The 12996-nt window shown below is 41.1% G+C and overlaps 1 protein-coding gene across 4 annotated transcripts in view; it reads left to right on the forward strand.

Moving 5' to 3' along the window:
* APBB1IP (amyloid beta precursor protein binding family B member 1 interacting protein) overlaps positions 1-12996 on the forward strand; it is a 107303-nt gene that overhangs the window by 53994 nt on the left and 40313 nt on the right. For all 4 annotated transcript variants that reach the window (XM_090047386.1, XM_090047385.1, XM_090047384.1 and 1 more), the window contains exons 6-8: positions 483-560; positions 5558-5717; positions 10611-10732. In XM_090047386.1, the coding sequence (XP_089903512.1) occupies positions 483-560; positions 5558-5717; positions 10611-10732 (360 nt within the window). The remainder of the gene's footprint in view (positions 1-482; positions 561-5557; positions 5718-10610; positions 10733-12996) is intronic.

The following is a 12996-nucleotide window of genomic DNA, read 5'->3' on the forward strand; positions in this document are numbered from 1 at the left end:
CAACCACACGGTTGAAAAAAACCATCACCATCAGCTGTCACCTGCAATCCTGCAGCAAATGAGGATCCAGAAGTCCAGATTTAGAACTAGAGTTCTGTGGCAATTGGAGCAATGCATGTCGGTCAGTCATAGGAGCAGACACCATCCCCAAGCCAACTCCTATTGAAATCAGTGGGATTCTGACTGCTGCATAAGTCTGAATAAATAGAGGAGACCCTTCTGCTTCAATCTGTGAATGTGGCCATGTCACTGTCTGGTAAGAAATCTATGGCAAAGCAACAAGGAGACTTCCATCTTGTGAATCAGAATACAGCATTACACAGCAGCTAAGCCATGGGAAATCCCTCTTTTCCATATAGTTAAGGTCTGTGACAATTAAGTTTCTTTTGACAGGCCTGGTGACAATGATATAAAATTACTTGGAACACCTGTTTTTAAGATAAAAACAGCAAAGTTTAATGAATATATTACTGTTGTTTCAGGAGCAGCAGGAGGCACAAGCAAAAACAGACAAGATTAAACTTGCACTGGAAAAACTGAAGGAAGCTAAGGTTAAAAAGGTAGGACTTTAAATACTGAAAGTGTAGTTTAAGCGCGTATAACTTAATATTTGCCATTGCTCACTGTAATACAGTTATTTATGTTATTAGGCTTATTTAAAGGAACCTTTAGATATTACAAAATACCCTTTTCTGTCACATACTAGAAAAACAGTATTCCACTTCTCTACTTCTAAATTAGTTGTGAAACTGCTTGGAAAATTTCTAATAATTTGTTTCCAAAATCTAGACAAAAGCAATAATCCAGATAACTTTCTTGTAAGGACTTGAAATCCCTGACAATATTAGATCATAGCCCTCTGATATAAAGAACATTAATCCATACTCTTTCAAAACAGGACACATGGGGTACTTTTATACATTCTCTGGGGCTGGGGGGCAGCACTTTAATTGGAGTGGCTCCAAGACCAGCTCTAATTAAAGCACTGCAGCATCTTGTGTATTGGTGTGTCTGTGCTTGAAAATGGCAGTGGGGGTGCTTGAACTAAAGCTTGTTTAACAAGCTTTAGTTCAAACACCTCTGCCACCATTTTGATGCATGGGGACACTGATACACAAGATTCAGAAGGCTGCTGGAGCATGGTAATTACTGCTGGTGGAGTGTGGTAATTACAGCACATCGGAGCAGCCTCCACAGTTGTGGCACCCGTGGATTTAGTCGCATTGCTCTTAATGTTACTGGGGTTTTATTGCCAATTCTCATTGTATCATTTTGAGAGGAAGGCAGTACAAAAAGGCTCAACTTTCATGAAGACTGGACGAGCTAGGGGTTCTGCTGTTCTTGATACTGCTCACAAGCAGGTAAGAATTGGTGGGAGAAGTAGAAGTGGATGGTATCTTAGGCAGCAGTGACTACAAGATGAATGAATTCAGGGTTCTGGACTTCAGAAAAGCAGAAACTTAGGCACCTTCAGGGAACTGATGGGCAGGATCCCCTGGGAGGCCTGAGTCTGAGGGGGAAAGGAGTCCAGGAGAGGTTGTATTTTAAAGAAACCTTACTGAGAGTGCAGGAAAAAAAACATCCCAATGTGCAGGAAATGTGGCAAGACACCAGCTAGGCTTAGCAGAGAACTCTTTGAGCTTAAATGGAAAAAGAAAGTTTACAAGAAGTGAAAGCGTGGACAAATAACTTGGGAGGAGTGTAAGAATATTGCTTGGGCATGCAAGGATGAAGTCAGAAAAGCCAAAGCACAATTCAAGTTGCAGCCAGCAATGGACATGAAGGGTTTCTGCAAGTAATGTTAGCAACAAGACAAAGGTCAGGGAAAATGTGAGTCCCTTACTGAATGAAGAAGGCAACCTTCTGACAGAGGATGAGGAAAAAGCTGAAGCTGGTGTCCCTGTGCGTCTGCCCCTTACTCTCAAGCCACCACCTGCCCAGCCCTGCTGCTGCTTCTCCCTCCTGACCCACAGTACCCCACATCCTGCGAGGGTGTATGGAGACCCCCTTCTCCAGGCTCCAACCCTTCCCCCTCAGATACACACAGCTCCTGACACCTTCACAAATAAACCCTCCCTCACCCTTTCCCCCACCACACACACACTTAGAGAATACCATCTCATGATTTACATGCCAGTGTCTTGATTTTTTTATTTATTTATGTATTTTTATTTTTTTAAGAGTTTTGTCTCATGATTTTTGGCACGGTGGGGTTGGTAATACTGCTTAATATCTTGCCTTTAGCAAAGTTTTTGATACTGTCTCCCACAGCATTCTTGCAAGCAAGCTGGGGAAGAATAGGTTGAATGAATAGACCATAAGGTGGATAGCAAGCTGGCTGGATTGTCAGCCTCAACAGGTAGCAATCAATGGCTCAGTGTCTAGTTGGCAGCCAGTATCAAGTGGAGTTCCTCAAGGGTAGGTCCTGGGGCTGGTTTTGTTCAATGTCTTCATTAATGATCTGGAAGATGGGATGAAACGCACCCTCAGCAAGTTCATGGAAGACACCAAGCTGGGAGATACAGTAGATACACTGGAGGGTAGGGCTAGGATTCAGAGTGACATAGACAAATTGGAGGATTGGGCCAAAAGAAATCTCATCAGCGTCAGCAAGTACAAGTGCAAAGTCCTGCACTTAGGATGGAACAATCCCATGCACTGCTACAGCCTGGAAACTGTGTGGCTAAGCAGCCTCTCTGCAGAAAAGGATCTGGGGGTTAGTGGACAATAAAATGGATATGAGCCAGCAGTGTGCCTTTGTTGCCAAGAAGGCTAACAGCATACTGAGCTGCATTAGTAGAAGCGTTGCCAGCAGATCGAGGGAAGTAATTATTTTACCCTATTGTGCACTGTTGAGGCCACATCTGGAGTACTGTGTCTATTTTTGAGCCCCCCAGCATAGAAAGGATGTGGACAAGTTGGAGAGGGTCTGGCAGAGAGCAGCAAAATTGCTTCAGGGGCTGGGGCACATGACTTATGAGGAGAGGCTGAGGGAACTGGGCTTATTTAGTCTTGGGAAGAGAAGACTGAGGGGGGATTTAATAGCAGCCTTCAGGTCCTTTCTGACCCTAACAACTATGAAACTACCTGAAGCGGGGTTCAAAAGAGGATTGAGCTAGACTGTTCTCAATGGTGGCAGATGACAAAACAAGGAGCCACAGTCTCAAGTTTCAGTAAGGGAAGTTTTAGGTTAGATATTAGGAAAAGCTTTTTTACTAAGAGGATGGTGAAGCACTGGAACAGGTTACCTAGAGGTGGTGGACTCTCCATCCTTGGAGGCTTTTAAGGCCCATCTTGAGAAAGCCCTGGATAGAATGATCTAGTTGGGGATGGTCCTGAGGTCCCTTCCAAACCTAAATTTCTATGATTGTATTAGTTAGGGGTATTGTTGCATGTTACACTTCAGAAGTTTTAACTGTGCTTAAAATGCCAGCATCTGCCTATTTTAAGCAGTAAAACACATGCTAAGTCCCATCATGTAGCAAAGAGTATGGAGTATGTCTAAATGGTATTAAGTAACATATGTTCAGCTACCATGAGACTGCTCTACAGAGATAATAAAAACAGTCCTCACTGGCTCCAGTTCTGTTTGTTGGTCCCAACCCTAGGACACCACTGGAGCCATTCAGGACTTTGGGGGGATCGAGATTGACAAACAGCTGTTTATGGCTCTCAGCCCTGACACCATACTAAAGGGTTTGAACAAGCTGCTGTGAGGTGCAAGGGCTGGGATGTACAAACAGCTGTTTGTCTACTGCACCAGGCTCCAGCCCTGTCCAGAGGGCTAAGATCATAGTAAGCATTACCATGTGATGGCTCAGAAAACTTTCTGGCTTGTAGTAATGCTTACTCTAATCTAAATAGAACGTGTCCTAAGTGTAAAGTGTGACGAGGCCCTGGAACCCTGGTTGCATTCAACAGGAGCTGCAGTCCAGTGGCTCTGAAAAACTAAGACCCATGGATGAACTGAAATTTTCAGTTCTACCAGAGATGAGATTCTACAAGCTTCAGAAAAAAATGGTTCAGGCTTCCAGTTAATTATGGTGTGTCTGTGTTTGAGACATCTCCCACATGGAACGAAATACACAGACTTCCCTGAGGATATGTTGGAAGAAATAATAAGAGTTGTTCTTAAGAGAGTTCCTCCTATATGCATCCACTGCAGCTCATCTTGTTCTCTCTTAACTTGCGTAATAAGTGATCATCATTTCGGGTGACAGTGTATCAGTTTTTTAATTTTTATTTTGCAGCTGTTTTAAGATATGAAATGTTTTGACACCATTAAATATTTAAGAATTAGACTCTGCTGGTTTATCCCATTGTTAAATATCCATGCTGTCCTAACTGTGATGTTCTGGGAGAATTAAAATAAAATTCTAGACAGGGCTAGTCTTTTCTGCTCTAAAAAGAGACAGAGGCTGGTAAATGTCCTGTGGCTTATTGCAATGCAAATGGTGTAAAACTACTGCAGGCATGTTTCCAAACAGACAAAGCATTGGAACTGGACAATAACTTCCCTTTTTTCCTAGACATGTTTTAGATTATGTATATTCAATATATTTTCTACATATCCTCCACCACAAATGGGCTCCTTATTCTAGGAAAAAACAACATTTAGAGGGTTTGAAACCAGAGCAAATATACAGTTCAGCTTTTTGGTTTACATTTTTTCTTTTCAAAAGACTGCAAGGAGTTTTTCTTGTTGATCTTAGTTCTCTGCTATTACCTCCCCTTCATGGAGGTTTTCTCTCTTGCATCAGAAGTTTGCTATGTAAACATTTTAAAATCAGCATTTATTAAAACTGCTGCATAGACAGAAGTTCTCTCAATTTGCTTGTGTATGCTTCCTGATAGGAAATTGTTTGCTGAAGTGCATGATTTGACCATTGTGGCATATTTGCCATTTTCAATTTAGTCTTTTATAGTTTAGTATGCATACCCACACCCACACATGCAGTGTGTACATTGTTTCTTGTTTAGAAAGTACTTCATGGGCTCAAGGAATAATAACCGTGGACTGGGGATCATTCAATCACTGTAATGCATAATCTCTTTATTAAAGGGTTTTGCACTGGTAGCTCTCACTGTATCATCTGATTCCAGGTTACCCGATTAATGTAGCGAGAATCCTTCACTCTTTTTCTCATTAAACACAAAACCATCCAATTCAGTAATTCTGGCCTTCATTACAGGTATTTCATCTCATTGTACTTGGTTGCTGTACCAAGCATTTTCCTTAGTTGCATATCCTGTGGACTTAGAGGCAGGGCTGAGGTTCTGCCATATTCCCTGTCAGCCATTCCACTGACTTCAGGAGTTTTGCTCAGTATAAAGTTCAATTTCCCCTTTTTACAAAAGATTTTTTTAATTTGGTGTCAACACAACGTAACTTCTCCAAAGCTGTATTATCCCCCCAGTTCAGTGTGGTACATGGCGCCTTTGAATCAGAAATAAACTTCAGCCTGAATCTTTCTTATCTGTTTTAGCAGGTTCATGATCAAGGTAGTCTTTTACTCAGTGCTGAAATTAACTGACTCCTCTATGCCTCTGTACTCAGCTTGTCGTCAAGGTGCACATGAATGATAACAGCACTAAGTCACTGATGGTGGATGAGCGGCAGGTGGCACGGGATGTTTTAGACAATCTTTTTGAGAAAACCCACTGTGACTGCAAGGTGGATTGGTGTCTGTACGAAGTGTACCCAGAACTGCAAATTGGTAAGTGTCATATTGGCAGTGACCTGCCTGCATGGTACATTTGTGTAATATGTTTGATAATGAAAATTGATAATGAGACTGCTGCTAAGTTTTCTCATTTCCCAATAAACATGCATAAGCTCTCGCTCTCGCTCTCTCTCTCTCACTCTCTGATGGATGCGTGACTGCTGAAGCAGTTCATATGATTTTGAGAGATGTGAGTGCTGCATCATGTCAGAGTGAAGCTGAAAGTACAAGTTCCCCCTTCCCCTCCTTATTACACAGAGTTGATATTTAGTGTAGCGATACACTGAGCCTTTCCCTCTGGAGGACTGCTGTGTTTCCATGCAGCAGGCTCAGGAATGAGATACACTTTAATACAACTGACCAACTAAACTCTTTGAAAGAAGCACTGTCAGCCTGAATGATATCTACTGACTCAACTAATGTTGTAATTAACTAAGCAGCTCTTTGTGGCATGTCAGTAGCTCTGACATGCTTTACTTGTGACAGGGTAGTACTCTCTGATAAGGTAAAACTCAGCCTGGTAGCACCTTGTACTGAAAGAATAACAAGCCTGTTTGCTCGGGTCCCTAGGAACAGCCATGCAAGAAATTGCACATTGTTTTAGTTCAATTTAATCATCTTGGTTTCAGAGGCCTCAAGGCCTAAGTAAAAGTGAAGCATTCTCTTGTTCTGAAACCCCTGTGGCAGGAGAGTTACCATTACCTTCTCCCTGTGCAGCAAGTAGCTTTGAGAAGCTGCAAACTGAAAATGAAGATTAGAACTGTATATTTACAGACACATCTGGCCCTACTATCTCAACTCTCATTTGAAAAGGTATTAAGAAAGTTAACTTTGACATCACATTCTAAGAGAGTCCCAAGAGTAATCATCCTGCTAAATTTTAGAGGTGTGGCAAATGGTTGGAATAGAGTCTGGGTGCCTCTGAACCTGGAAATATTAATCTTCAGGCAGGAATGGCAGATACAGTAATTGTCAATCCACTCTTTCTAGCACATTAAGATGATACATGAAGCAATATTACCACCTTCTTTTATACCTGCTTATCTTAACTAAAGAAAGACTGGAAATGTCAGTAGGCACTAGAAATGTCACAAGTGTCACTCTGAGTGATTTTTGAAGGGTTTTCTTTTCAAAGAATTTTGCTCTCACTGGCCTGATCTAAGCTGGATAAAAATTCCTGCACATTAGGGGGATACTGTAAGGTCAGAATCTTTCCTGGAAATAGATAGCTATGGAACCAAATTGATTATCTGTGTGTATAAATAAGAAGGGAATTTTGGATTCCTTGCCTTACAGCCACAAACAAAAGGATACTAGGCTCACATTCAGGCATTTTAAAGAAGTAAATATTCTCTATTACACTAGCACATAGGGAGTCTGATCTTAGTTGGGCCTTCCATGGTGCTTGGCTTTGTAGTAATATAACAACAGACATTTCCTTCACTGAGGGGGGAAGAGGGGGCACACAGAGGGAAAGAGGAGAGAAAAGAGGGGATAAAAGTAAAGTGACTTGCTCAAGCTTGTATAGTAAGTCAGTGGCAGAAACAGGAATGGAGCTCAAGGTTGATGCCTTGTCTTCTGTACCAGATAAGATTGGTACACAGGTATTCATTTGCAGAAGGATTTTTTCATTTTGGGAGAGTAGAATGCATCACGGTATATCTTCTGTGACTTCTGCTGTTCAGAGTGCCACAGCAGAAAAAGGACTGACAAACTGTATAAGTTTTAGTGGTTAGGGTTTCATGTGTTCTCCTAGAATAGTTCTTGATTACTATAGTAGGAATATTTGCTGGAGTTTATATAGCTTAAAAGGTGCTTAAAGACATTTTATTATATCACTTCCTTGCATAAGAATTCTAGCGCATTTTTTATGTTGATTATGTGCAAGAAGCCTGAGATAGATAACAAGGGAGTAGATACTCCTAGGAGTCCAAGCCATTTTTATACCAAAACATTCTTGTTAGAGTACTTTACAGCATGTCTGTTATGAGAGATGGTATTTTTAAATAAAATGACTAGCTCTACAGAAGACTTCAGGACATTTCTCTGAAAGCTTGACAGTAGTATAACATGGGGTTGTATGTGGCTGTTTATAGTTTGTGAGAGTGAACAGCTTAATGTTTCACTTAAGCTGTCCCTATATTTAGAGTTGTTGCATACCAAGTTCTTCATGGTAAAAGTCTAATTCAGCTATTCATATAAACTTTGTTTATAAAAATGTTGCAAACAGTGGGGGAGGGCGTGCACAGATGTGCGCAACACCCCCCCCCCCGCAAAATTAGTCCAAACCAAAAAAAGATCTCCTGATACTACCCAAGGACAGTGAGGATGGATATCATGCCTGAATCTGAAACAAGAGGAACGAATTTAGGACTGGAAATCAGTAGACCATATTTTGACATTGACGCCAGGTAGAACAGGTAGGTTGAAAAAAAAGAACTTCACTATTAGGTCTGACACCTCCATCGTCATTGTAAGACTGAGGATCAACATGGCAGCACTGGTCCTTCATCACCTTGATCATCAGCCAAGGTTCTGGCAAACGAGGGCAAAGATGGACCCATCACAAGCTCCGTCAACTTTAGGAAAGTTGAAAACACCACTTGGAATGTGAGACTTGCATTCCTGTGGTTTCTTCCATGCCTCCCATTTCCTTTTCTTTTTTCTACCTTGTTACATTTCTTTCCTTTCTTCCTCTTTCTGCCTTAAGGAAAAGCAGGTTCAGCCTAGCAAGACTGTATCGTTTGCAATATTGCTGTGAATGCTTGACAAAAATCAGCTACAAGAAATGACTTAAGCAGCCAGTACAACTTTGCCAGGTGCTGAAGTGCCTGTCTTTCTCGAGGAATGAGGCTGCAAGTATGGCTCAGCACTAAAAGCCCAAAGCAGCATTTTCTGTCTGCTGTTCTTTTCTTTATCCTTTTTTGTGTGCATTTACCTTATTGTTTGGTTCCAACAACAATAGTTCCGGTCCCTCAACAAACTTTTCCTCCTTTTCCCAAAAAGGCCATTATTATCACCTTCAATATCATCTGAAAGATATCAAGCAGGGAATGGGTTTTTTTCTTTTATGAATATTCTACCAAGAAAGGGAAAGGAAATAAGACAGATTGTTAAAGTGAAACCTTTATTACTTTACATTTCAAATGTTTTTCACTGTTCTGCTTTAAAAAAAAAAATCAATATAACTTTTTTAATGATGAAGGCTTACCGTGGCACAAAGCAGGTCATGGTCTCTGCACTTGAAATAAAGTGTTTAATGATGTACAGTCACTGTGTGCTGTTAACACTTTAGGTTTTCCAGGCCCATTTCTTTCATCAGTTCTAATACAACAGAGTACGCTTCTCTGTTCCTCAGTATTATCACTGTGGGTGGGTTATGGTTATGATTTGAAATGCCAGTGTCCTCACTAACACTAGCACCATCAGTATGGAATCTGATTATTTAACAGAAGCTGAGGTGGACAAGGCAAAACTGCTATACTCCAAACTCAGCCAAGGACAGAGGATATGTGGGGACCAGAGGACACCAAGGCAAACATTAAGAAGTATGACACCTCAAATTTGGGAAAAAAAACTAGCTTGGGACAAGGCTACATGGTGATGCCTTGTGAGAGAAAGTGTATCTTACTTTGAAGAAAACCGTCTCGCCCTGGAGGCAGAAAAACGACAGGAACAGAAGGAAATGAAACAAGACCAAGAAATCTATGATCTGACCCTCCCTTTAACCACTACCTATAGCGCTTGCCGGAGAGTCTATGGCTCTAGGATCAGCCTTCTTAGCCATCAGTGGACTCATTTATAACCCTTTACTTGATTTGTGGGGGTGACTGTGCAGGATCGCCACTGCCACTCATTTTGAGTCATTTCAAAATTAGACTGATACCTTCTAGGATAATATTTACCCTTCTGTCCCTTAGGTTTTTTCCAGTGCTTTGTGCTTTCAATCCAGTCTAGAAATGTCAGTTGGTGCATTACACTATTTGTCTTGCTGAAGAACAACTCTGCATTTAGCCTGATTCTCAAGATAATCTTCTGGAATTGTGGAAAGCTGACAATTAATTCTCAGAACTGATTATGGGTGGGGGATGTGTTTTATCCTTTCAACTGAGTGAGTGAAAGAGGGTCTGAGAAAAGCAACAAACGCAAGAAAAGACCAATGGAGTATATATTGCATCGTCATCTCTTTTCCCCCATAGGAGATGTGGGTTCAAGTCCTCAAGCCCTCTGAGGCCGAGAATGGAACCCACATGAGTCTCCCACATCTTGTGGGATGGTTCTTCATTTCCCTGTTTGTTAACAAAAATAGAACTCCTGAACCAAAATATTTCAGTTCCAGGCAAATAGAACATTTCCTTGAGTTATTTTTCCCTGAAACCCATGTGTGCTCTAGACCCATTTTTATACTTAGAGAGAAGGGGCTAAGCATTTACATCACTCTGTTGGATGCTCTGAGATTCAGGACACTCAACAATCAGAGCTTTGGAGACAAGTCAGTGCTGTCCCAGCAAAAATTAATTTATATTCAGTTTTGCAGTATACTTCATGTTCATATTATAAATCAGTGAAACACACTGGAAACAGCTGCACTAATTCCATCCGCTGCACTAGTCAACTATGCCTCCGAAAACATGTAGTGCATCTTAGACATAGGGCCAACTTCAGGGGGATGCTAAAGCTACATGATGCTTATTGTGTAGCTGGTTTCTTCTTCTATATGACATGATTTTCATGTGGTTTGCTCCCTTCTGTGCAATGAAAGGGAGTCCATGGCTCTCAGATTTTGAAGACATATCAGACAGTAATTATTCAGAGATGGGGATGTCAATCTGCAGCCTCTGAGGTGGGGAGGCAAGCATGTCTTATGTTACTTTCTTGTCTCTCTAGAAAGGTTTTTTGAAGACCATGAAAATGTTGTTGAAGTCTTATCAGACTGGACCCGGGACAGTGAAAATAAAATACTGTTTTTGGAAAAAAGTGAAAAATATGCAGTGTTTAAAAATCCCCAGGTAAGGGAACACAATGTTTGTAAAACAATCTAAAATGCTGTGGTTTGTCTGTACCATGTTTTATCTGCTTGTCAGGTTCATGGTTAGAAAATGCAAACTTGCAGGTTCAGGAACAAAGCACAAAAGAATTTTAGTTTTGCTTCCTCTCGTCTTCCATCTGCAAGGTTCCTCTTTATCTTGGTCTACACTGGCAAAGTACCCCACTGGGGTAGTTCCACTGGTGAAATCTGTTTTGTAAATGCAGAGCTCAGAGCCACGGTTAGATGACCAGTTGTAAAAACATGAGTTTTGTCCTACAGCTTCCTTCATCACTACCACTGATGGACCGTTAAGCTCTGCTTGTGTCCCATTGTGACCAGTGTTATATGCAGCTTTAGAAACAATGCTGCATCCTAAGAAGAGAGTTTATATATTCTACTAGCCCTCTTTCACTATTAACTTTATAAATGAGGACCTCATCACTAAAATGTGTATGATATAAGCTTCCATGCAAAGTCCTGTCACTAGTATGTTAAGTGGCAGAAATCACAGAAACAAAGACCCAAAGATATACAGATGATGAATCCCAGGGAGTCCTGGTTTCTATCTTTGTCAGCATCCATTATCCCCTTGAGCATCTGGTTTGATCTTGAGCCCAGCAATTGGAAAATGTAGTCACTGTTGCCAAAAACAGAGTCAAATGCATAATCTTGCACCACTCTCATTTTAGGACATCTCTCTCAAATAAGCCGATGCCTCAAGTGAAACCTGCAAAAAGGAATTCTCCTTCAGTCATGTAGTCAGTGATCACAGGAGGGGAACAAAAGCTTTTACTGCAGTGAGCATGGACTGGTGGTTGATTTTTAATATTAAACAATGTAACAAAGTTTGAAAGCAAACAGTACAAGATGGCTGGAGCTGCCATGCTTTCTAGATGTGTTGAAATTTGCCTAGTTACTGGGATTGTATGTTTGAATCCTACACCAAAGATGTGATTCTAGGTGGCATGGAACAGTCCAGTGAGCAGCACATTTCCCAATACCATCACTAGGGGATGTGCAAGCAGGGCATTAGCCCTGTGCACCACTTAAGAGTGTCAGCGTAGTGGTCCCTGGGGAATCTGCACAGTGGCAGCGGCAGGAACAGCTGCCAGAATGCAGAGAGCGTAGCAAAGGTCTTTAGAAATAAACAGAGTGTGAGACAAAAGCAGGGCAATCAATAATTCTGTCTTAATACTCTTTCAGGACAGATATCTATTTTAGGTTTGATCCCAAAATGTGCAGGACACCTGCAGTTTTCACACTTCAGCAGAGGATCAGTATCTGTGGATCAGCTGTGGAGTTAATGGTATCTATAGAAACTGGTTTCGTCAAGGTGGCATGATGGTCCTTTTTGCAACATATATTATCAGGCAAACTAGCACTTATGTAATCTCCGGTACTAAGGTGTACTTGTGACTACTAGATAATGGCCCACTTTCCCAAACTGTAGTTCTAAATATGCTTGCTGCAGATGTACAACAATCTTTGGTTCAAATGTTATCTGGATCACAGCATAGATCTCTACCACTTAAACAAAGGAGAAGCTCTGTTAGCTAGTACTAGCAATAGACCCTTATCTCCTTGTAGTGGCTGGTTCCCAGAGGATATGACATATTTCATGTGTTCGTAAACCACCTCCTACAATCATTTGTGAAAGATGCCTCTAGAACTCTCAAGATCAATTGGGATTACAGATGGGGGTGGGGGGAGGGACTGACCTTTATACATTTGCCAAGCATGTACTGTCCCACTAATCTTTGTAGCCATGTTCAAAAGCCAGTAAGTCGCACCAGACAAGTCCTCTCTAATATTATATATATTTAAAAAACACTTGCAAAGGAGTACTTTCATCTTCAGAATGCAAAAATGTCTTGTTTTGCATGAAGATATGTATATCATCACAACCTTTGTGATATAATTTACTGTGCCAAAGAAATTGCATTAAGAGTCTGTTCCATGGATCTGCAGCAGTGACTAGAAGGTAACAAGTCTGTGACTAAAGAGTGGAAGACTAATACATATTGGTATGCATACACACATAGAAGAAAACCTTCGCAACACTTTAATGCAGTGATTGCATTGATGCAGTGAAGTTGTGGTGACCTTTTGAAAAAGAAAGGTGATTTGTTTCTTGACACTTATATTCAAAGAGCTTGGAAAACTGTTACAACTTGAGGAAGATTGTAATAAGAAATTAAAAAAAGGAAATGCTTTGTTTCATTTGGGTTAGTTCATTCCCCAGGA

The sequence above is a fragment of the Crocodylus siamensis genome, chromosome 5 (assembly GCF_052110815.1).
Source record: "Crocodylus siamensis isolate JL-2025a chromosome 5, ASM5211081v1, whole genome shotgun sequence".
Classification (NCBI taxonomy): domain Eukaryota; kingdom Metazoa; phylum Chordata; order Crocodylia; family Crocodylidae; genus Crocodylus; species Crocodylus siamensis.